General features: G+C 41.3%; 1 protein-coding gene across 4 annotated transcripts in view; it reads right to left on the minus strand.

Moving 5' to 3' along the window:
- Positions 1-24438, minus strand: part of SUSD1 (sushi domain containing 1) — a 92772-nt gene that overhangs the window by 40182 nt on the left and 28152 nt on the right. For 3 of the 4 annotated variants that reach the window (XR_009447698.1, XM_059657652.1, XM_059657650.1), the window contains 3 exons: positions 13639-13818; positions 7730-7827; positions 6930-7116 (listed from right to left, as the gene is read on the minus strand). Coding sequence is in view for 3 of the 4 variants with exons in the window: in XM_059657652.1 (XP_059513635.1) it covers positions 6930-7116; positions 7730-7827; positions 13639-13818 (465 nt within the window). In the remaining variant the exon portion in view is untranslated. The remainder of the gene's footprint in view (positions 1-6929; positions 7117-7729; positions 7828-13638; positions 13819-24438) is intronic. The other variant, XM_059657653.1, reaches the window with a different exon arrangement.

Raw genomic sequence — 24438 nt, forward strand, 5'->3', positions numbered from 1 at the left:
CTATTATCACTACTATTGATAATGATAGTCCCTCTTTAGCACACTGGAGATCTTCTAAGGAGAGGCCTAGAACCTGGAGGTTCCATCAGCCTGGGTTGGCAAAAGGAGAGACTTGGTTCTTTCCTGCCTTCATAGGCTGTAAGATCACAATGAAGCCAGGCAATGCTGAGCTGGCCCAAGAGTAACAACATTACCAATCAGAACAGCAAAGTGCTCCGAAATAAAGCTCAGGGCAGTGGGTTTTCTCATAGCTGCTCCCCAAAGGACACTAGATCATCCAACTTACAGTAAATCCTTCAAGATGAGATCCTTCAGTATGAGATAAGCATGCTAATATTATCCAATAAAAAGTAAGATCAAAGGCAATGGCATCTGTTTTAATATATATATATTTGAGTTTTATAAAGAAAAAGGAAGGTAGAGGGAGAGAAAGAGAGATCAAGAGAAACATTGATGCAAGAGTGAAAAATCGGTCCGCTGTCTCCTGAACACCCCCTACCGAGGATCAATCTCACAACCCAGGCATGTGCCCCACGGAGGAATCAAACCTGCAACCCTTCAGTCAAGGGACAACGACACCTAACCAACTGAGCCACACTGGCCAGGGCAATAGCACCCATTTTATCCAAAAAAATGTCACACCTAATAAAACTTTTATCTTCCAAGAATCAATAATCCAGAAGGGGGTGGAGCCCATAGAATGGTCCTACAAAGAGCAAAAGGGAGACTGTGTTTAGAAGGCAAAGAATGAACATACTTTAGGGGGGAGAAATATTGGGCAAAATAATAACAAAGTTAGGCAACATGTGTTATATACTTTCAGTAAAAAAACTTTAAAGATGGGTTCAAACAGATAAAGGATGAAATAATAAGAAAGTGCACTAACAGAGGGGCATTGGTTAAGAGAGGCAGAAATAACAAGGGAACCGGATGAGATAAAGAAACAAAAGGAAACGAAAGTGCAACAACAGAATATAAAGTGCATTAGAAATGATAGCGATCAGAAACGTCAATGCACATGTGCATGAATGCACACAGAGAACAAACGTGCCACATCCTCAGAAGACAGAGGAAAAAGACATGGACATAACACAAGAGAAAACGAAAGAACAATGCAGACAGACAAGCAATTCCACATAGGAGTACCTGAAGAGCCAAAAGGACAAACAAAATAAAATAAAATAAAAACATAATAATCAGAGTTTTAATGAAAGAAAATGTTCCTAATGTGCAGATAGAACCAAATTCTGAAGATCCAAAAAAACTCACAGGGTATGAGGAAAACTTAGTTTAAAAGAGAATAACATTTTTATCGGCCATGGCTGAAGTTTCATGAGAGAAGGGATTTCTGTCTCATTCACTATTGAACTCTCAATGCCTAAAACAATATCAAACGTGTAGTAGGTAGTCAATAAACATTTCCCATGTGTATGAATAAGTGATTAGCGTCGTGAATTTCACATATAAAGGAAGCCTCTATGTCATATGTGGAATCTAATGAACAAAATAGATCCAGAGATGAAGAAGCATGGAACAGATGGCCAAATCTCAGAGGGAAGACTAGGGTGGGTGGGTGGGAAGAGATCATCCAAAGAGCTTGTATGCACATATGCATAAACCATGGGTACAGACAATAGTGGGGTGGGGTGGGGGTGCGGGCTATAAGGAGTCAATGGAGAAAAAAGGAGGACATCTGTAATACTTTCAACAATAAGGATTTAAAAAGGAAGGAAGGAAGGAAGGAAGGAAGGAAGGAAGGAAGGAAGGAAGGAAGGAAGGAAGGGAGGGAGGGAGGGAGGGAGGGAGGGAGGGAGGGAGGGAGGGAGGGAGGGAGGGAGGGGGGAGGGAGGGAGGGAAGGGAGGGAGGGAGGGAGGGAGGGAGGGAGGGAGGGAGGGAGGGAAGGAAGGAAGGAAGGAAGGAAGGAAGGAAGGAAGGAAGGAAGGAAGGAAGGAAGGGAGGGAGGGAGGGAGGGAGGCTCTCTGATACCCAGGCGGAAAAATCTGAGCATCTACATAAGATTTTTTAAATCACAACCTTCTTCAAACTCCTCTCTTACAACTTTAAATTCCCAAAGCCAATGTGAAATGCCTCCAGAATTCTGACAACAAAGATTATGGCCCAAGAATTTTATCTTCAGTCAAGCTCTCATTCACTTGTGAAGACAATAAAAAGACATTCTCAGAAAATCATGGGCTCAGAAAGTATCCCATTCCTCAGGGAGTAGAAGATAGAAATCACTGTGCAGAGAGACAAAATAAAGAAAAATAGAGAAACTTTGGTATGAAACGTGGGAATGCAGTAAACATTGAGACTGTTGAAACATATACCTGTTTAAATAATTGTTACAAATCAATATAAAAATGAACTCTTTGAAGGTGTAATACATGTTCAAAGTAATTAGAAATGAGCTGGCAATAAAATGTCGTGTTTAAACAATAACAGAAGGGAAGCTAGAGGGGGGAAAAAAAAGCAAATAAAGAATACTAATTTCCACATCTTATTCAAGGAGAAGTTAACAATATTTCCAACTTAATGCTGGTAATCAGAGGAATACATATTCAAGTAGTCTTATTTTTGTTTTTGAATATGTATTGTAGAATTAAAGCAAAATCTAGATTGTCTGAATCATTCAAAAAGAAAACCCAAGCAGCAAAAAGAAAACAATGGACATAACAAAGTAGCATAAAAAAGAGTAAAATAAATAAGATGACAGAAGAAGGGAAAATTTTATCACAAACAACACTAATGTAAATTGCTTAACTACAAAAAATAATACTTTTCTCAAAAAGGTTTCTTCACATATGCAGCCTCCTAGCATACATCTCTAACAATGTTACCCACGTAGCTTTTAAGGAGAACAAAAGTGGGTGAAGGCGTATTGTGCAAACCAAAGCACAAAGAAACCAAGAAAACAATATTAATAATCAAAGTATAATTCAAGGCAAACAATATTAAACAGGATAAAGTGAGCCATTTGTTACTAGTACCAGTAAAAGTTAAACTCTACAATTAAGATATCAGCCATGAACATAAATATCAGGATATCAAAAGGTGTGAAACAAAAAAATTAAGAATTTCTAAGAGAAATTGAGAAAAAAACGGCAATCCAAGCAAGCAACGACAACAACAAAAATTAAAAACAAACAAACAGAAGACCTGGAAAATCTTATTAATAGAGTTCATTGAAACCTAGGTCCACTCTACCAACAAGTAAACACTCTACTACCCACCACCAACCACAAAATTACAAAAATTGGCCAAAATTACAAAAATTAGCCAAAAGTTAGCCCCCTCAAAGTGTCAGTAAATCCACCCAAAGAATATCAAAATGTAATTAAACTAGAAATCACAATAAAGTGCAGATGTCTTTAAAAATACCACTGGTATAACACATAATTAATCCTTCAATCAATGGGGAAGTCAAAATGGCAATTATATAGTGCATTGACAGTAAGGATAAAGAGACCATACATTAACACACTCATAAATAATTCTTAAATCAAAGGGAAAATCAGAATAGCAATTATATCATGCCTTTAAAGTAAGAATAAAGAGAACAGGTATCCATCCATACCTAAGGAATTCTGCCCAAGCTCAAATTAGGAGAAAGAAGCATTAGAGACTTTTATTATCAAATAGGAAAGAATGGAAATAAGTTGGATTATGCATTCAACTCAAGAATTTGGGAATAGAACAATATAACCAACTTAAGAGAAGCAGAAAGAATAAAATAATTAAAAATAAGGGAGAAATTAATGAGATAGAAAAAAAATGAAAAAAACCTAAGTTTATGGGGGGGGGCGGGGAGAACAGTAGTAAAACAGACAATTCAAGTTAAACTAATCAATTTTTTAAAAAGAGAAAACAACAGAATTAAGAATAAGAATAACCTGGGGTTATATAACCCGTAATCCCAGAGGAGTTGTAAATAAATGTTCCAAATGACATCTGGCCAATATCTTTTAAAGCTCAACAAAATGGACACTTTTTAAAGAAAACATAAATTATAAAAATTGGCTCAAGAAAACATAAGAAACAAACCAAAAATAATCATAGAAGAAACTGACAAAGTTATCAAAGAATTATATTCCCAAAGGGGTGAGATTTAAATAATCTTATGAGCAAATGTGTCCAACTTTAAAGAAAGGGAATAATTCAAAAATTATATAAACTTTTCTAGAGCATAAAAAACTATGGAAAACTTCCCAATTCATTTGAAGAGAACTAGCATAATCCTGATAATGAAATCAATAGTTAAATATACAGGCTCTAGAAGAAAAAAATGATAAATCTTTACAAAAGTGCATAAATAAACAGGGAAGACAAAAACCTAAGTATATATTGAGTAAATGTGGAAATGTACCTGTTTCCCATTGAGACAACTCAATCTAAATCCCAATTCTCACTAGATTAATTTGCAAATTTAATCCAACTCCACTTAAAATTTAAGACAGAGGAAAGCGGGCTGGAGACATTAAACATGTCAGCCATGGTCATCCAACTCTTCAAGGCAGGGTTAAGATGCAAAACCAGGTCTGTCTGACCTCAAAGAACATGCTTTCCCAGTGGAAATTAACTTGAAGAAGTAATAAGATATTAGTAAAAACAGCTGACTGACCCTGAACAGCAAACTGTCACTCTGACCGAACAATAAAAAATGAGTTTGAAGTCCTTGGATGCTCTTTTTAAAAAAACATATTCCTAATAAATCCATAGCAGTTTATTATTAATTTTGTACAAGCTTCTCTAGTTACCATATTAATTTTATATCTTTCCTTACATGTTATTGACTTAGAAAGAAATCATTTTGTTTTAGTCATATACAAGTACCCAGGGATCTAATTTGTATAATTTCATAGTTGGCTTTATATTGTTAAGATTGGCAGTCATTTTTATTATTTCTATCAAATCTCTATCACTTCCCGTTCCTAGTGGCAGCAATAACTGAAGGCTGACATATATTTTCTTAAGTGAAAACTATCTCAACTCCCCCCAAATAAAAAATGACCCCAGTGACTTCTCCAGGCTTGCTTACAAAGTATTTAATTAGTGCTAACACCCTATAACTAGAATTTTTTTTAAAAAACTTACAACTGTTAGAATCCAATATAATAAAAGACAAACATGCAAATTGACCGAACCTTCGCTATGCCTTAAGCCATGCCCACCAGCCAATCAGAGCGACTGTATGCAAATTAACCCAACCAAGATGGCGGCCGGCAGCCACGAAGCTGAAGCAAGCAGGAGACTTGCTTGCTCCAGTGATGGAGGAAGACAGCCTGCTGCTGGCTCTCAGCTCCACTCAAAAGCAACAAAGTTGCAATTATAAAAGGTAAATAAACCCCAGATACCTGCTTTCAGCCGGCCGTGGCCACGGAGCTGGAGTGAGCAGGAGCCTGCTCTCAGCTCCACTGAAGGCAACAAAGTTTCAATTATAGAAGGTACATAAATCCCAGAATAAAAAAAAAAGAAAAAAAGGAGAGGCTGGGAGTTTCCGTCGCCGACGGGCTTGGCCAGCCTGAAAACAACCCTCAACCCCTCACCCATACTGGCCAGGCACCCCAGTGAGGACCCCCACCCTGAAGGGGTGTGACCAGCCTGCAAACAGCCATCAGCCCCTCATCCAGGCTGGCCAGGCACCCCAGCGGGGACCCCCACCCTGATCTGGGACACCCTTCAGGGCAAACCAGCCGGCCCCCACCCGTGCACCAGGCCTCTATCCTATATAATAAAAGGGTAATATGCAAACTGACCCTAACAGCAGAAAGACTGGGAATGACTGGTCACTATGACACACATTGACCACCATGGGGCAGACGCTCAATGCAGGAGCTGCTCCCTGGTGGTCAGTGTGCTCCCACAGGGGGAGTTCTGCTCAGCCACAAGCCAGGCTGCTAATACAGCAGTGGTGGTGGGAGCCTCTCCCACCTCCTCAGCAGTGCTAAGGATATCCGACTGCAGCTTAGGCCTGCTCCCCGCTGGCAAGTGGACATCCCCCAATGGCTGCTGGGCTGCCAGAGGGATGTCTGATTGCCAGCTTAGGCCCAATCCCCTGGGGAGCGGGCCTAAGCCAGCATGTGGTCATCCCCCGAGGGGTCCCAGACTGCAAGAGGGCACAGGCCAGGCTGAGGGCACCCCGCCCTCGAGTGCACAAATTTTTGTGCACCAGGCCTCTAGTCCTATATAATAAAAGCCTAATATGCAAATTGTTCCCTCGACTAGGAGTTTGACCCGGGGGCGTGGCCAGCCAGCCAACAGCCTGCTGCCCCTCCCTGAAAACCCTCCCCCTGGCCGGCCCGATCGGCCCCAATTGGGGCTGGCAGTCCAGACACACGAATTCGTACACTGGGCCTCTAGTGTTACTATAAAAATCTATGTGATAACTATATAAAATGAGGTTTATTACTACTTCTCGAAGCTTCTTCCTGCCAATTTCTCTTTTCATCCAACACTTACCATCCTGCACCTGGGACTGCCTACGCCTATCCACCCGTCCACAGTCAACATGATTACCCAGCCCCGATCAGTCCTGGGGTCAGTTCCCATTTAATATGAAAGCCATTGGGTCAGTGTCCCTGGCTCCTCCTCTCATAGACAAGAGTCGGAAATGACTTTTGTCATTTCCAAAGAGCCGTATGGCCACCCTCTATTGCCTTGGGTAATTGAGAACTGACTGCGTCATCACCTCATGTTGTCCTCTTTTAAATGCCTTCTTATCACCTCCCACTTCAACCAGACGCCCAGCTGAGACACAATACATTGAGCCTGGCATCACTAGTATAGGAATCCCTCCTGCTGGACATTCTTCTGGCTACATATCTCAAAAAGCAACTCTGAACTCTCCTGCCCAGTTGACTCTGAAGCATATTTCCCCTACATCCTGTGCTTCGCATTTTCTGGGAGGAAATGAGACTTCACTTCTACCCACCTGCTGTCTGGAACCTGATGATGGCTGGCATGGAGCGTTCGGGAGGGGCAGTGGAGATGGTCACGGTGTAGTTGGTGCCTTGGTACAGGTCTAGGCACACTTGTGGGGTCCTGCTGCCTGTGGTCAGGTTGACTCTCTCCTCATGAACTGATTCTATCGGGTCTGCCCGGTGTCCTTTCACATGTACCTTTGCAAGGGGCAAAGACAAAAGAACCCACCATGACTCCAGTTAAAACGACCAAGAGAGATTTGATGGTGCTGGGTCCTTTTCTCCTACTGTTCCCTTGACACTGCACTGCTCCCCTGGGGGAGAAGGGACAATCAGGTAAACTTCTGCTGTCAGGTATCTGATAATGAAGTCTGATCAGCCCAGTAACCAATAGGCCCTAAGAAGTGATATAAAATGAGGAGTCCCTCTATGTGCTACCCCACACACAGATGACCGGCGATCAACCGAGAGTCACAGCTTGAAACCCACTCCCTGCAACCTGTCACAGAGGCAGCAGCCACTGCTAGGCTGACGCGGGGGGAGTGATGTACGAGTGCTTGGAAACAAGCTTTGATACCAAATATAAATACATCCCCACACATACACCCTGTCCAATGACAAATATATTAAACACAAAATGTAAGGTAAAATAATCCAGATATCTTTAAAAAAAACTGTTCCCGTTTTTAAAGGATGATGGGATTTGGAGAGCAATTAGGTTGAGAGGTTCTTCCGGAAGCAAGCCCATTGCCTTGTGTCCCCTGGATTCCCATTCCTGCACTGGAAGGAAAAAGGCCATCACTTTGCTTACCACATATACGATCCTGGAGTTCATTCTTCCTGGGTGTATCTGCCACCTCACACAGGTGTCATTGAACACTGACACATCGTTAATTTCTATAATTATCTCTAAAACAGAAAAAGAGATAGTCCACTCACAAAATGCATCAGTGGGTTTTGGAAAAATCCTAACAGCAACCATGTTGGAGAGCATGACTTTGTTTATCTGTCCAGCTAGTATCTGCTGCTCACCATTCAAGCTCTGATTTAGAAACTGAATCAGGCAAGTCAAGCTACCCTAGGCCTGTCACCGCATTTCATTTATCTTCATCATGAATGATCCTGGCCCACGACCTGACTTGGAGGAAAAGGAAAGATTCCTGCGTGGGTGAGTATTGGTAAGAATTCCAACCTGTGGTCGATCCAACAGGCCACTGGATGCCACTGGCTTTCTACTCGTGTGAGGTGGAAAGAGGCCCAGAGCTGCGCCTGGCCTCTCCCCTGCAGCTGCACAGGTAAGATCTGGTTCTGGCTCCTCATGCCACCGGCTGATGGAGCACACTTATTTCCAGGCCACTGCCGCTCCCCAGAGGGAAATGACATGCATCACCACTCAGGACCGTCCCTAAGGAGCAGGTTGGGGTAAATGCCATGAATTCTCACAAGGTCCCTGGATACTACTGTCGCTATTTAACCCTGACCTATCAGGAAGCCACCGATTCCTTCGAGTTGTTGTGCTTCTTTTAAATATTCTGCATGAATTTCCTGTAATGAATTTCGCAACGTGGGAAACCGTATCAGGATCTTGGTTCCCTGAGGTAACACAGTTTCTAATGGCCCGTTACTACCTAGGAAGTTGTTCAGATGGGAAGAGGGCATAGCTTTTTACCTATTTAAAATCAAACCCCCTAAAGATAAGTAAAACTATCTCTATCAGTAGATGACATAATTTTATCTATATTCAAAAAAATAAAAATTAGTCCACCAGTGTGGCTCAGTGGTTGAGCATCCCATGAACCAGGAGGTCATGATTTTATTCATGGTCAGGGCACATGCCCGGGTTGTGGGCTCCATCCCCAGTGGAGGGTGTGCAGGAGGCAGCCAGTCAATGATTCTCTCTCTTGTTGATGTTTCGATCCCTCTCTTCCTCTCCTTCCTTTCTCTGAAATCAATAAAAACATACTTTTTAAGAAGTAAGATGACTGATCTCCTAATATTTCTCATACGCCACTCCAAAGGCAATTCCCAAATGGATTATAAAACAGATTTTGTTCATGGCAGCATCATCAAAATGAGGATATGGCTTCCCAAGGTGACTACTTGGAATAAGTGCATATTTGAATAAATTAAATGATGAGAGTTCTGCTATGTTTCCTTTCTTCTTCTTTTTAATCTTTAGAGTCAGAAAATAAGCAGAACTAACATGGCTTAGAGTAGTGATTTCCTAAAATGCATGCATATACTTTAGGATGATTTTTGGTTGTACTTAAATCAATGATTGCTTTGTATTAATTTTTGTGTGTATTAGAAAAAATAACACACTCATGATATCAAATATATTACAAAATGTCCTTGATCAACAAATTTAAATTATAATTTTAAGTTTTAAATATAAATGGTTTTAAGAAAACTATTAAACAAATAATACTTTTGTTATAGCAAACATTGTCAGGGTGGCATACAAAAAAATCAAGCTTGGAAAACACTGGCATAGGAGGGAGATCATGGGCTTTCAAGGCTAATGGACCTGAGTTCAAATCCTAACTTTGCCATTTGCTGAATGATCCTGTGAAAGATGTTTAACTCTCATGAGTCTCAGATTCCTCATCTATGTAATGAAAATAACATACTGAATCTTACAGGGTTTTTCTGAGGACAAAATGAACTCAAGCAGTAAGGCCTCTAGCAGAGGTCTGGGTGAGTAAGTTGGTATGCAGTCAATGACGGCTAGAATGCTGGATGGTCCAAACGTTATGCACATGTTCAAACAAACCCAGCCCTGTGGCTATTTACATAAATGAGCCCATTTATCCTGGATGACTATGCTTTTCCATCAGAAACATGGAGAACTTCAAATGAGCATCACTGAGTTGAAGAGGAAGATGGACAAAAGAACAAAACAAAATAAGGAACAGAGGCTACCAGGAGGCCTGGAGGCAGTCAGGAGTCGCTGCCAGAGTCAGGTTAGGGGGCTCAGAAAGGATCCCAGCAGATAAACAGTCTGTGTTCCAATAGAGATATTATTACCGCTCTGAGAGCCTGGAAGGAGTGAGCATCAACCTTATAATTATTAACCCACACTCTAAACATAAAAAGCCAAATGACCTGTGCAGAATGAAAGGCAGGATAGGCTTATCAAGAATGAATCAACCTCTTTGATCTTGAGGGAAACCAACTCACTGCACATCAAGCTTCCACCTGGGGTTTTTCCAGACACTAAAGCAGTTACCTAATTCTCAGCTGTCTGGAGTTTCCAGTCCAAACCAGCCTTTAAAAAAAAAAAAAGTCCACCACCTTGCTCGGGTTCACACTCCATTAGAAACGTGGACAGATGCATGCTACTGATGCAGAGTCAGAGAGCTCCAAAAAGATTTTAAACCGAAAACAACCGGGGTAAAATGAAGATAGATTCTTCCCCCCAATTTGGAACGAAACATTCAGTGTAAAAAGAGCTGGAAATGGAATGAAAAAAGAGAACAGAGGAAGAGGGCAGTCAGAGGGTAAGCAGAAAAGTAGACGATGGGGGAAAAACCCAAAAGTGGCTCAATGGTTGAGCATCGACCTATGACCCAGGAGGTCATGGTTCAATTCCTGGTCAGGGCACATGCTGGGGTTGTAGGCTCGATCCCCAGTGGGGGGGCATGCAGGAGGCAGCCAATAGATGATTCTCTTTCATCATTGATGTTTCTATCTCTCCCTCTTCCTTCCGCTCTGAAATTAATTTTAAAAAAAATTTTTTTAAAGTGAAGACTGAGGAAGGCAAACACCAAATATACAGAGGGAGCTGGGATGGAAGGGAAGGTATAAAGAAATGGGTGAAAAACAAGGAAAAGGAAAAAGAAGGGGGGGGGGGGCAGCTGAGCAAGAGCCAGGGTAACCAGCTTCTCTCACTACATTTCCAGACGCCTCTCCCACCCACCCACCCCGTGATCAAGTGCAGGGCACTATGAATTGATCAGCATGCAAATGGCCCCCTTTATCTGCGGAAATTGAATTTAGTTGCCAATCTTGATTGAGAGCTAGAGGCCTCCTCACAGAAAGATAACAGCTCTCAGGGAGAATGCCTTTTCTCTCCTTAAATCAAAGCTTGACTAACCCCATGGAAACAGCTGCAGCTGGAGCCACAGACTCCGTGAAAGGTGGCAGGCTGAGGATGTAATTAAAATTAGCAGTTACATAACATGTTTGTTCTTCAAAGTGCCTACAAGCATCGGCTAATTAATAGCTTACTATGCCCCATGCAGACCCACTGGTTTTTCATGCAGTGACTAATCTTTGTACACCGCCCCCCCCCCCTTGAATTCTGAATGGTGGGGGCAGAGCAGCTTGAGCAATAAAGCAAATGGCTGAGTCCAGAAGCCATGCCCCGCTCTCTTACCGAGGGACTCCCGTAGAGAGCTCTGGGCTAGGAACGCGTCCCCAGATGTTGAATTCTGCACCTCCTGAGGCAGCTGCCTCACTTTCTCCGAATAACTCTTAGAGGTGCCGTTGAAAATGCTATAATAGGTTGGAATGACCATTAAGACTGGAAACCTGGAGTCCTTGTTGTTAGTTACAGGCTTGTCTGCTTTCCTGTGCAGGTTGGGCGAGTCAGGGAGCCCTCTCTAGAGATCTCTGGGTTATTATCCACGCCAGCCCTTTGTTGTTTCTATGGTTGCAGTCTCTAGCCTACGTCCTCTCGTGTTTGTGTAGAGATGACTGGATGTGGAACTGCATGCCACAGACAGGGCCTCCGCAGTGGAGCTGAGTTCTCCATCTACACCAGGACTCTAGAGGCCCACAGCACCTCGAATCTGTAAAACACTGTATGTACATGTGTATGCGCATCTCTTTGGAGAAAAGTCTGTTTACCCAATTGCCCTGTAAATTCCAAAGAGGCAGCATCTAGCGAAGTACCTCCTCCATAGTGTTTGCTACATGGATCTCTATTGAATTGATAGATTTCATCAAATTTGTATCCTCAAACTGGTTATGAACTATTGCTCTATGGACAAATAATCACCAGCAGGTCACATTTTGCTTTCTCTGGCTAGACTTTGCTATGGAAAACTTTGATTGGCAAGACTCAAGACATTCTACCATAATTCTGCTGCAAGTCAAACCAGAGACCAGATGAAAACTATCTTGAGATTTCCACTCTTCCGCGCTTTGCCTTTGGAGCCAAGAAAGCCAACATTTAGAAATACATGCCCTGCCCTAACCGGTTTGGCTCAATGGATAGAGTGTCAGCCTGCGGACTCAAGGGTCCCAGGTTCGATTCCGGTCAAGGGCATGTACCTTGGTTGTGGGCACATCTCCAGTAGGGAGTGTGCAGGAGGCAGCTGCTTGATGTTTCTCTCTCATCGATGTTTCTAACTCTCTATCCCTCTCCCTTCCTCTCTGTAAAAATATCAACAATATATTTTTAAAAAAAAGAAATACATGCCCAGAATCATTCAACCATTTGTCACACCCCCAGACCAACCATCACAAATGGTAAGAATCATTGCCTTTTCCCACCTTGTTTCTTAGAGGCACCAATGGGAAATAAAGCATGTGGAAGTGCACATTTCTCATTCAGCAAGGCGAATAGTTTCAGTAAAGACCTGACACGTGCACTGTGCTTTAAACTTTTCAAACTGCTCCCCGTAGATAATCTCATTTGATTCCCTCTCAATAACTCTTTGAAGCAGGGAGAGCAGACTTTATTTTCCCACTTTTAGAAGTGAAGAAACTCAGGGTTAGAGCAAATGATGCCTTACCAGATGGCACACAGCTTCATAGGTGGCACTGCTAGAATTTGAATTGAAATCTCAAAACTCCTATTCACCAGGAATTCTATTTGGAGGTATATATATATATATCCAAAATAATTGAAAGAAGGATCTCAAAGAGGTATTTGCACACCTATGTGCATAGCAGCATTATTCATCATAGCCAAGAGGTGCAAGCAACACAGTTTGTCCATCAGTGAATGAATGGATAAATACAACAGAATAGATACACAAGTGGAATATTATTCAGCTTTCAAAAAAGAAGGCAATCTCACCACTTCTGACAACATGGATGAACCTGGAGGACATCATGCTAAGGGAAATAAGCCAGCCACAGAAGGGCAAATGTTACATGGTCTTGCTTATATGAGGTAATTAAATTAGTCAAACGCATAGAAACAGGAAGTAGAATGGTGGTGCCAGGGTCTGTGGGGAGGGGCAGTGGGGAGTTACTGTTTCATGGGCACAGAGTTTCAGTTTTGGAAGATGGAAAAGTTCTGGAGATAAGTTGCACAACAATGTGAAAATACTTGAAAAATGGGTAAGATGGTAAATTTTATGTTGTATGTATTTTACCACAAATAAACATTAAACGCCTATTTTTCATTACATCACCTCTCTCTGAAAATCTGTCAACATGGGCTAAGTTAGGACTTTTAGGAACGGCCCCCTGAGAAAATGGTTCATAGAGAAAAATTCCTCAGCCAGCCAAGCCGAGGAGACAGGAGTCACTGTGATTTAACATGAGCTTCAAAAGATGGCAGCATAAAATTTTCTATCCCAATCCACCCTCTAAATTTTCAGGATTTAGCTGACAAACTTAAAGCCAGGTGCCCACCCAGGTACAGGGCATAGCCAGGCGCACGCAGAACACAGAGTGAGGCAGCAATCGAACAGCTTTAGGTCCCTTGCTCCCGCTGGCCATTCGCTTCTAGCAAACAGGAGCCCCGGGGAATAAAATCTATACCTGTGCATGTCAAAGTACTTTCTCTCCAGGTGCCTTTCTCTGTGCACACGGAAGTGATCTTGCCCCCACGGCTCTCGAAGCCCTCTTGACAGGCGTAGTGAGCCACACTGCCCAGGCTGGAGCTGTGATTCCCCACCAGGGACGCATGCTGCACTTCCGGAGGGCGGCCGCAGCTGATCTCTGCAAGGGGAGGCAGCACAGCACTCGTCATGACCCCGAGTTCTACCCCCATAATTCATATTGTGGAAATAAACATTTAGCAATGACAGAGGCCACTCATGGGAAAAGAGAAAACACTGGTCCAATTGCAGGTATACAAAGTAAGATTGTTCAGAAGTACAGAAATTTACAAACTCACATACATTAAAAAAAATCCCAATTATAAGATTATTTATATTATAAAGACTTCCTTGGTCAATGAAATAATCCATCTCAGGGTTCTTTTAAATATCAATACTTTCTGGTACCTTTTGCCATGCACCTTCAAATCATTAGCTCCTGAGTAGACAATAATGCAATTGTAGGAGTCTTGTTGCCAAATGAATATTTAATTATATATATATATATATATATATATATATATATATATATATATATCTGAACTTTTTAAAGCAAATTAATAGGGGAAATATTTATAGGAAAAGAACATTACCATTTTAGACCCAGCCAAATGCTAATTAACATAAGAGTAAAAGAAAGTCATGTTTAGATAATCTACAATTAGAAAAAAAAATCCATGTGTATCTTTTCTGAAAAAAAAAATTCAAAGCTAAGAATATAAAAAAAAATTAATAATTTGAAAATGAAATTCCAAATTATTTGAACAAAATCTGAGCAGGGAGGGGAAGGGAAGAAATAAAACATGCTACATTTCTCATGTTGTAGTGAGGAGCTCATATATACACTTTCATTCAAGAAAACATAATAAATATAAAATACAAAATAAAATGGTCATAATAATTACAAAGGTAACCAATAGTCCTAGCTATACCTAAATACAGAAAGAAAGAAAAATATGACATTTGGCATTCATTCTGATTTTTAGTTTTCTCCCCATCTGTAGAAAGACAAGAAAATTAAGCACTCCTAATATCTAGGTTTTTAAAACATTAGTCCATTCATTGAGATAAAGCATTCAAAATAGAGAAAAAGATACGATCTGTTTCCAACTCCTCATCAACTATTCTTAGCCTTAGAAATAGGTGGCCACTCTCAAATGAGCTTCTGACACAGAATTGGTGGATTTAATGGAATTGCACTCTTCTCCATCTCATATGGATGCAAAACCCCAGAGTTATTTCCTTGAGGGAGGCCTCTCTCACCTTTTGTCATTGGAGTTATCTCAAAACCCTTAATACAACAGCTCAACCCACCTGTCCAATCACCTGGCTCTGAGGTTTTTTTAAAAATAGTCTCTGGTCAGTGCAGATTCAAATCAAATCATCAGCAGTTATGGCACCGGAATGAGGTGGTCATTTCACAAATCCTCCAACCCTATCTACCTCTCAAGTCCCATGTCTGCTCACAGAGATTTGTGTCCTTTTCATAGATGTTTACCAAACACAAGACCTCCTGGCCCTCATCATGTTTTCCCAGCATCAAGCCTTTAGACACTTATTGGCCCAAAACATTCCAAGACATGAGTATATTTGTGTGTAAATGAGCAACCAACAGAACAGGTGGTTAATGTTTCATAAGACTGCCCAGTCATTGTTGACATCTAAAACATCTTCTAGTTTAAGCCAGGGTTCAGTTACACCAGGAAATAGGTGGAGCATCAGTGAAGACATTGAGGGTACAGGTTTATGCAGGTTTATTGGCCTTGAAGCTGGAATTCTAAACAGCACATTGGAGATGTTTGGGAGGGAACTCAGTGACAGTTGGATTAGGGGGGGAGAAGCACAGATACTAAAGGGGTAAGAGTGCAGAAGGTAAGCCCTAGCCAGTTTGGCCTAGTGGATAGTGTCGGCCTGTGAACTGAAAGGTCCCAGGTTCAATGCTGGGTTGTGGGCTCGATCCCCAGTGGGGGACTTTGTAGGAGGCGGCCAATCTATGATTTTGGTTCAGTGGCTAGAGCGCCGGCCCATGGACTGAAGGGTCCCTGGTTCGATTTCAGTCAAGGGCATGTACTAGGTTGCAGGCTCAATCCCTGGCCCTGGTCAGGGCACATGCAGGAGGCAACCAATAGATGTGTCTCTTTCATATCAATGTTTCTCTCTACATATCTCTCTCCCCTTCCCTTCCACTCCCTCTAAAAATCAATAGAAAAATATATCCTTGGGTGGGAAGTAACAAAAACAAACAAACAAACAAACAAATAAATAAATAGCATCCATTGAAATCCTACTGAACATGGGTAGTTTATTAGATACATACTATCTTACTTATTCCTCACAGAAAACCCTGCAAGGTAGATGTGGTTTTTATTTTTTTCATGTAGTTTATAGATATGGAAATAGAGATCCTAACAGCTTACGTCACAGTCAAAAGCCACACCCCTAATAAAAGATAGAGCCGTGTCCAAACCAAGGTTTGTGTGACCCCAAAGTCCAGATCCATTCAATCTGGGCAGCCTCACAGTGAAGGGGCCCGCTCTAGGCCCTGACTGGGACTAATCTTGCAGGTGAGCTGGTACCTCGGGGGAAAAAGGTTGCATGAAGGAATATTTGAATCAATCTGTGACAACTCCCTCTGCCCAACCTTGTCTCTAAGAATTCTCCCAGAGCAAAAGAGCTGCTGGAAATAGATTTCCTCTGCAGTTGTGTGACCCCCAGAAGCTTTCTTGGTAGTGATGTTTAACCCCATAGTATGGGGTGTGGCCTGTGTTTGGCCTGGAACATAACCCTGCCACAGATATTGTCAAAGTCCCCACCCCCCTTAAGAGAGATGGCAGACACTGCCATTTCTACTCAGAACAAAAGATGTGAGAAAGCAGGTGGCTCCTATTAAGAAATAATCAAAAATCAATCCAATGAGACTGCAATAGGTAATGAAAATATAGTTCTACATGAAAACCCCAGATCTCTCACCCTCACAAGGAAATACATCACTTAAATAGAGTTTTGAGCCCTGCAGTAGTGGTTCAGTGATTAGAGCACCAGCCTATGCACCGAAGGGTCACAGGTTCGATTCCCAGTTAAGGGTATGTACCTGGGTTGCAGGTTCAATCCTTGGCCCCAGTCATGTGCAGAAGGCAACCAATCAATGTGTCTCTCTCACATGGATGCTTCTCTCTCCCCCCCACCCCCTTTCCACTCTCTGTAAAATCAATGGAAAAAATATCCTTGGATGAGGATTAACAAAAAAGAATAACAATAAAATAATAATAAAAAACAGTTTCTATCCAAAGGAAAGAAAATAATAAGCAGCACAAATCTTGTGCTGCATATATGTTCATTAAAGCACACATTTGTCTGGCTAATTATATTATTAAGTAACGCTTGGAACTGCATCAGGAATACAGTCCACTAATTATGAACATGGCTGGGAATATATCTTACTATCCTATTATCTGTGATTTTATTCAAATGACTGACTTCAAAACAGGTCTCCCTGGGGTGGGGAAGAGGGGATGTGCTGTGCCGGTTTTAAGGATCACATTTATATTGTAACTTTATTTCATATCTCGAAGGTGAAAATGTTTACCCACATGGCTAGCTTTACTACTCTACCCGAGAAGATATTCCAGAAGGAAATCTGGCATCTAATCAATGACTCACTGTATCACCAACATCACCCACAGTGCCTGCTGCTTATCATACAGTCAGCGCAATAAGGTGGCTGATGACAGAGCACACAGAGTAATAAAAGGCTTTAACCAAGACTGCTTTAGAGACCAATAAAGACCAAGCTGAGAAAGGAAAGGAAAAAGAGACCGATAAGGTCTATAAATTGAGGCAGGCATTTCGCCAACTGCTGGGGAAATGAATGATAGACCTATTCCACATACTGATCTTGACTGAAAAACACACACAACCATCCCTGACAAATAAACTACTAGATGAAAAGCTTTGGCAAAGGAACAGAAACAAGGATGAAAACTGAAGAAAATCCCATTAAAGTCAGTTGTCTTCTTTGCCCAGCAATAATAGAAGGAAGTCTCTAACCTTCTCAAATCAGAAGCTTTATGTAACACCTGGAAATTAGTATAATGTGGTAGGTTGTAAGGGTGACAGGCCAATTACACGAGGATCTATATTCATCCCCTGGATCCGGTAATTCAGCACTTATACCTTATACTTTCTTCATTTATTTCATTTGTAAAAATTTTCTCTTCTCCTCTTAATGGTAAGCTCTTTGGGGGCTGTGTCTATATCCAATATTTTTCAATATCTCCTGTATTCATGTGAGTAATTAATATTATGAACATTAATCTCTGTGATATTTTTATGTAAAAAACATGCTAAAGAATGGGTCAAAGTGTAACTTTATGACAGAGTTTCATGCATTTTATGGCATGTTCCAAATTTGGCCAAATATAGTTTGACCCTCATTCTGGGCTCACTTGGGCACTAAATTACATATATCATCGATGTTGGGGGCTGACATCTAATGTCTCGATCTGTGGCAACTTGAACTTAGCAAATGTTATCATAACCATCAAAGGAAAATGGGAGGGTTTCAGTATGCCACAAAGCAGATTCTCCAGAGTAGCTTATTAACTGCTGACACTAAGCTAATGAGCTCATTAGCACCAAAAAAGCCCATTTGCCTTAGGCTATGAAAGAAAAAAATATTTTTTGATGTACTCTGTATTCTAAAGTCTTCCACGAACTTAGCCTTGACTAACAATACATTTCCTTCAGGTAGAGAAAGCTCATTTGGAGAAAAACAAAAGCTATTTCCATACTAGATACTATTTGTTGACAATAAATGTTATGTGTAATTCCACATAACATTTATTGTCAACAAATAGTATCTAGTATGGAAATAGCTAGAATCTAAACCCTTCAGAAACTGCAGAGGATGTTATCATAGGTAAAAGCATGGGTGCTAGAAAGAGAAAAAAAGAGTTTATGAGCACATCTCTTATAAGGATCTTGCTTCTGTAGAAGTGACAATGGGGTTTGATGCTGTGAGCTGCATATGAACCTTCTTTTTTTTAAAAAAATCATTAAAATTCTTCATTTTAATGTTCCAGTTGTAAATAGACTATTTGAATCAAAAACCAATATGTTAGGTAAAGGGAAAGCTGAAGAATTGTTGACCTTCCCAGTTTATGATAGGAAGTTTCAGAAAGATCTTGAAATTTATTTTATTTTTGTTAATCCTCACCCAAGAATATTTTTTCCATTGACTTGTAGACAGAGTGGAAAGGAGAAGGATGAAGACAGAAGAAGAGAAACACTGATGAGAGAGACACATCAATTGGTTGCCTCCTGCACATGCTCCAACCTGTGCCCCAAATGGGGCCAGGGATCAAGCCTTCAACTGAGGTTCGTGCCCTTGACAGGAATTGAACTGCCACAGGATAAATTGGGGCTGCAGTGCAAGAGTCAATACCACAGTATCTGCCTTTGTCTGCGCCACCTTTTGAGGGGGATTCAGGATGCATCCACAAACAAGGAAACAGTGACTCTAAAGGACACACTGGATCAGAAGGATTTAAATAACATAGAGACTAAAAAAACAATACAAAAAAGCAATGAAACCAAAAGCTGGTTCTTTGAATGGATAAACAAAATTGAACCATTAGCCAGACTCATCAAGAAACAAAGAGAGGGGAACCAAGATGGCGGCGATATAGGCAGACGTGTCCCAGGTCGTGTCCCGGAGCAAATGGAACGAGCAGCTGAAGCTAGTAACACTCACACCGTATTGGCGAAATTGCTCAGCTGGTGAGAGGGTTTACAGCCGGGAAGAGCAGAACTCCCCTGGTAAGGTAAAAAAAAAACCAGGGATTTGGGCAGGAAAGTTTGCCAGACCTCTGAGCCCAGAGAGTCGGAGGGAGACCGCGTGGCAGACAGCCGCGTCCCTTGGGACAGGCACAGCCCCTGACGGGGGAAAGGAGAACCGCGGGATTCCTGGCGCCGCCAGGGAAATTGAGAGCTGGGTTCTGTGATCACGGAGGACTGAGCCTAAAGGGGGCAGCCTGAAGAGCTGACCTGACCATGCAGTCCCGGTAAGAGAAGAAGCTTACAGAAACCAAGCCTTCCCCGTTTCGGCGGCCGGCATTTGTTTGTTTGTTTTCACTGAATCCTGTTCATGGGACATTTCGGATACAGACACTCACCTGTGCTGAAGAGAGGGAGAGTGTGCTGGGGAGTGGAATCTGGGGAGAGACTGGGGAAAGAGGGGGAGCCGGGAGAGGTGGTAGTGAATTGAGTGCTGAGACACCCCAGAGCCCGGGACTGGGGCAGCCACCCGCTCCTGAGAGGGAGTCTCCTCCCCCCAGCCCCCAGGCAAGGAGCACAGCCACACCCAGATTCCACCCTGTACGAGATCAAGGATTAAGATAACCTGATCAGTCCCTGGGAGTTAACAGGGTCTGGCCTATAGGGGGATTTTCAATCCCAGCAACAACATAGCGCGTAACTAACTATTACGCAGTCAGCTCTGGGCAGTGAACTTCCACTGGACAGAGAGGCCCTATAGCCTCAGAGGCCAACCCCAGAACACTGCCACCCAGAGGCTGACCCACAAACTGACTCTTTGCTAAACACAAAATAAGGCAGTCTGGGAAATAAATGCGGCATGCTTTAAAATAAGGACTGTGGTTTACAACACAGAGGAACAGTATATCGCAGGGAAACTCAACACTCTCCTGAATACCTGGAAGGTCTAAGGCGAGCCACACTGAAGAATAGAAGAAACGAAGGACCTTCACTACTGCAATTTTTTTTCTTTTTTCACTTTTTAACTAAGAAACCAATTTTTTTTTCATTCTTTTTTTTTGTTCTTTTTTTTTTTCTTTCTTTTCTTCTTTTTCCATCACCTGATTTTACCCTTTTAATTACTACCTTCTTATTTTTAACCAGTATTATTACTGCTACCATTTTACCATTTTTTAAAGTGCCATTTTATTTTTTCTTTATTTTATTTTGGGATTAGTGTTCACCATTCTATTTTCATCGTTATATTATTGGTTGTTTCTAGTTTGCATTCATATCCAGGGAGCTGTTGCTGGAATTTGTTGGGATTAATGGCTGTTCTATAGGAGTATTCTCCTCATATAAAAAGTCTCTTCCCTCTTCCACTTCATTCTCTCTTTTCGCTCTTTTTTTTTTTTTTTCTCTTTTCTTTTCTCGCTTTTATTTTCCCCCTTCCTTTTTCCCAATTTCATTTTTGCACTCCCTTTTTTTTGGTCCCTACTTTTCTTTTCCTTTTTCTCTTTTATCTTTTTCTCTTCCTTCTTCCTTATCCCCTAATTCTCTTAATTCAGGTGGTCACCTTTAATTGGGGTTATTAATATCGTGAATATATTTGTGTATAGTGCCTGGTACGTGGTGCCTTGTTGTGTTGTATTTTGTGCCTTTAAATCAACGCAGCAGATCCAAGCAACAGCAACCTCCTGAGCACCTCATCCTCTGCTGAGGAACAGCAGCTGTACGTGAAACCTCGCCCCACCAGCCGGAAGAGCCACCACAGCTGTGAACAGCACCCACCAGAGGAGCTGCTGCCAACTGAAGAGCAGCTGCTACCGCAACCGCCCGAAGAGCAACCACAGACCAAGGAGTCACTGCCACCAAGGGAGCAACCACTGAACAACTCAACGTCTAGATATGTCAGTGAGATCAAACATGGGTAGACAAAGAAACCCCCAAAGGAAAGAGAAGGGGGACTCTCCAGAAAAGCAGCTAAGTAATACAGAGGCATGCAACATGACAGATAAAGAATTCAGAATAAGGATCCTAGAGTGCATAAACCGGATGGAGGAAAAAATCGACAACCTCTTCAAGAAGCAAGAAGAAACAGATGAAAAAATCGATAACATATGGAAGAAGCTAGAAGAAACAGATGAAAAAATCGATAACATATGGAAGAAGCTAGAAGAAACAGATGAAAAAATCAACAACCTAAGTAAGACCCAAGAAGAAATGAAGAGTGATATAGCTGCAATGAAAAACTCCATTGAAAGTATCAACAGTAGACTAGGAGAAGCGGAGGACCGAATAAGTGAATTAGAAGACAAGGAAGCAAAACACACCCAAAATGTACTGCAATTGGAGAAAAAAATTAAAAGACAGGAGGAGAGCCTAAGGGAGCTTTGGGACAACATGAAACGAAACAACATACGAATAATAGGAGTACCAGAACAACAGAAAGATGAACAAGGATTAGAAAACCTACTCGAAGAAATAATATCAGAAAACTTTCCTGAGGTGGGGAAGAAAAAAGTCACACAAGCCCAGAGAGTCCCAAACAAGGTGAACCCGAAAAGACCCACACCAAGACACATCATAATCACCATGGCAAATGTTCAGGACAAAGAGAGAATCTTACAGGCTGCAAGAGAGAGACGGAAAGTTACATACAAGGGATCTCCCATTAGATTGTCAAATGACTTCTCAACAGAAACACATCAGGCCAGAAAAGAATGGACTGAAATTTACAAAGTGATGCAAAGCAAAGGACTGAATCCAAGAATACTCTATCCAGCAAGGCTATCATTCAAACTTGAAGGGGAAATAAGAAGCTTCACAGACAAAAAAAGACTAAGGGAGTTTGTCACCACCAAGCCAGCAATGCAAGGAATGCTAAAGGGACTGGTATAAAAAGAAGAAATAAAAAGCTCAGAAAGAAAACAGCCACACACACACACAAAAAGAAATGGCTACAAACAAGTACCTTTCAATAATAACTTTAAACGTAAACGGACTAAATGCTCCAACCAAAAGACATCGAGTGGCTGAATGGATAAAAAAACATGACCCATACATCTGCTGTCTACAAGAAACCCACCTCATTAGAAGGGACTCACACAGACTGAAAGTGAAAGGATGGAAAAATATCTTTCAGGCAAATGGAAAGGAAAAGAAAGCTGGGGTAGCAATACTTATATCGGACAAAATAGACCTCAAAGTGAAGGCCTTAACAAGAGATAAGGAAGGCCACTTCATAATACTAAAGGGATCAATACAACAAGAAGATATAACCCTGGTAAACATATATGCACCCAATGTAGGAGCACCCAAATTCATAAAAAAACTCCTGGAAAATATCAAAGGAGAGATCGACAACAATACAATCATAGTAGGGGACTTTAATACACCATTGACAGCACTGGATAAGTCCTATAGACAAACAACCAGCAAAGATACAGCAATCCTAAATGACTCACTAGATCAGATGGACTTAATAGACATCTTCAGAACACTTCACCCCAAAGCCAGAGAATATACGTTCTTCTCAGGTGCTCATGGGACATATTCAAAAATAGACCACATATTGGGTCACAAGCAAAGTATCCCCAAATTCAAGAAGATTGAAATCATAAAAAGCGTCTTCGCAGACCACGATGGCATAATATTAGAAATAAACTACAATAAAAACAACCCAAAATACTCAAACACCTGGAAGCTGAATAGCATGCTATTAAATATTGATTGGGTTACCAATGAGATCAAAGAAGAAATTAAAAACATCCTGGAAACTAATGACAATGAAAACACAACAATCCAAAACCTATGGGACACATTGAAAGCAGTCCTGAGAGGGAAGTTTATAGCTCTACAGGCCTATCTCAAAAAACAAGAAAAAATGGTAGTAAATCATCTAACTCTACAACTCAAAGAATTAGAAAGAGAGCAACAAGAAAACCCCAGAGTGAGCAGAAGGAAGGAGATAATAAAGATTAGAGCAGAAATAAATGACATAGAGACCAAAAAAACAATACAGAAAATCAATGAAACCAAGAGCTGGTTCTTTGAAAGGATAAACAAGATTGATAAACCTCTAGCCAGACTCACCAAGAAGCAGAGAGAGAGGACCCAAATAAATAAAATCAGAAACGATAGAGGCGAAATAACAACAGACCCCACAGAAATACAAATGATTGTTAAAAAATACTATGGACAGCTTTACTCCAACAAACTAGACAACCTGGAGGAAATGGACAAATTCCTAGAAAAATACAGCATTCCAAAACTCAATCAGGAAGAATCTAAAAATCTCAACAGGCCAATAACTATGGAAGAAATTGAAGCAGTCATCAAAAAGCTTCCATCAAACAAAAGCCCAGGACCAGACGGCTTCACAGGGGAGTTTTACCAAACATTCAAGGAAGAACTAAAACCTATCCTCCTCAGACTACTACAAAAAATTCAAGAGGAAGGAACACTTCCAAGCTCATTCTATGAAGCCAGCATCACCCTAATACCAAAACCAGGTAAAGACAACACAATGAAAGAGAATTACAGGCCAATATCCCTCATGAACATAGATGCCAAAATCCTCAACAAAATCTTAGCAAATCGGATCCAGCAGTACATCAGAAAGATCATACACCATGACCAAGTAGGATTTATCCCAGGGATGCAAGGATGGTACAATATCCGCAAATCAATAAACGTGATACATCACATAAACAAATTGAAAGAAAAAAACCACATGGTCATATCAATTGATGCAGAAAAAGCATTTGACAAAATTCAACACCCATTTTTGATAAAAACTCTCAGCAAGGTGGGAGTAGAAGGATCATACCTCAACATAATAAAAGCCATATATGACAGGCCCACAGCCAACATCATACTCAACGGACAAAAACTAACACCATTTCCCCTAAGAACAGGAACAAGACAGGGATGCCCCCTCTCACCACTCCTGTTCAACATAGTACTGGAAGTGTTAGCCATTGCA

The sequence above is a fragment of the Myotis daubentonii genome, chromosome 11 (genome assembly GCF_963259705.1).
Source record: "Myotis daubentonii chromosome 11, mMyoDau2.1, whole genome shotgun sequence".
NCBI lineage: Eukaryota > Metazoa > Chordata > Mammalia > Chiroptera > Vespertilionidae > Myotis > Myotis daubentonii.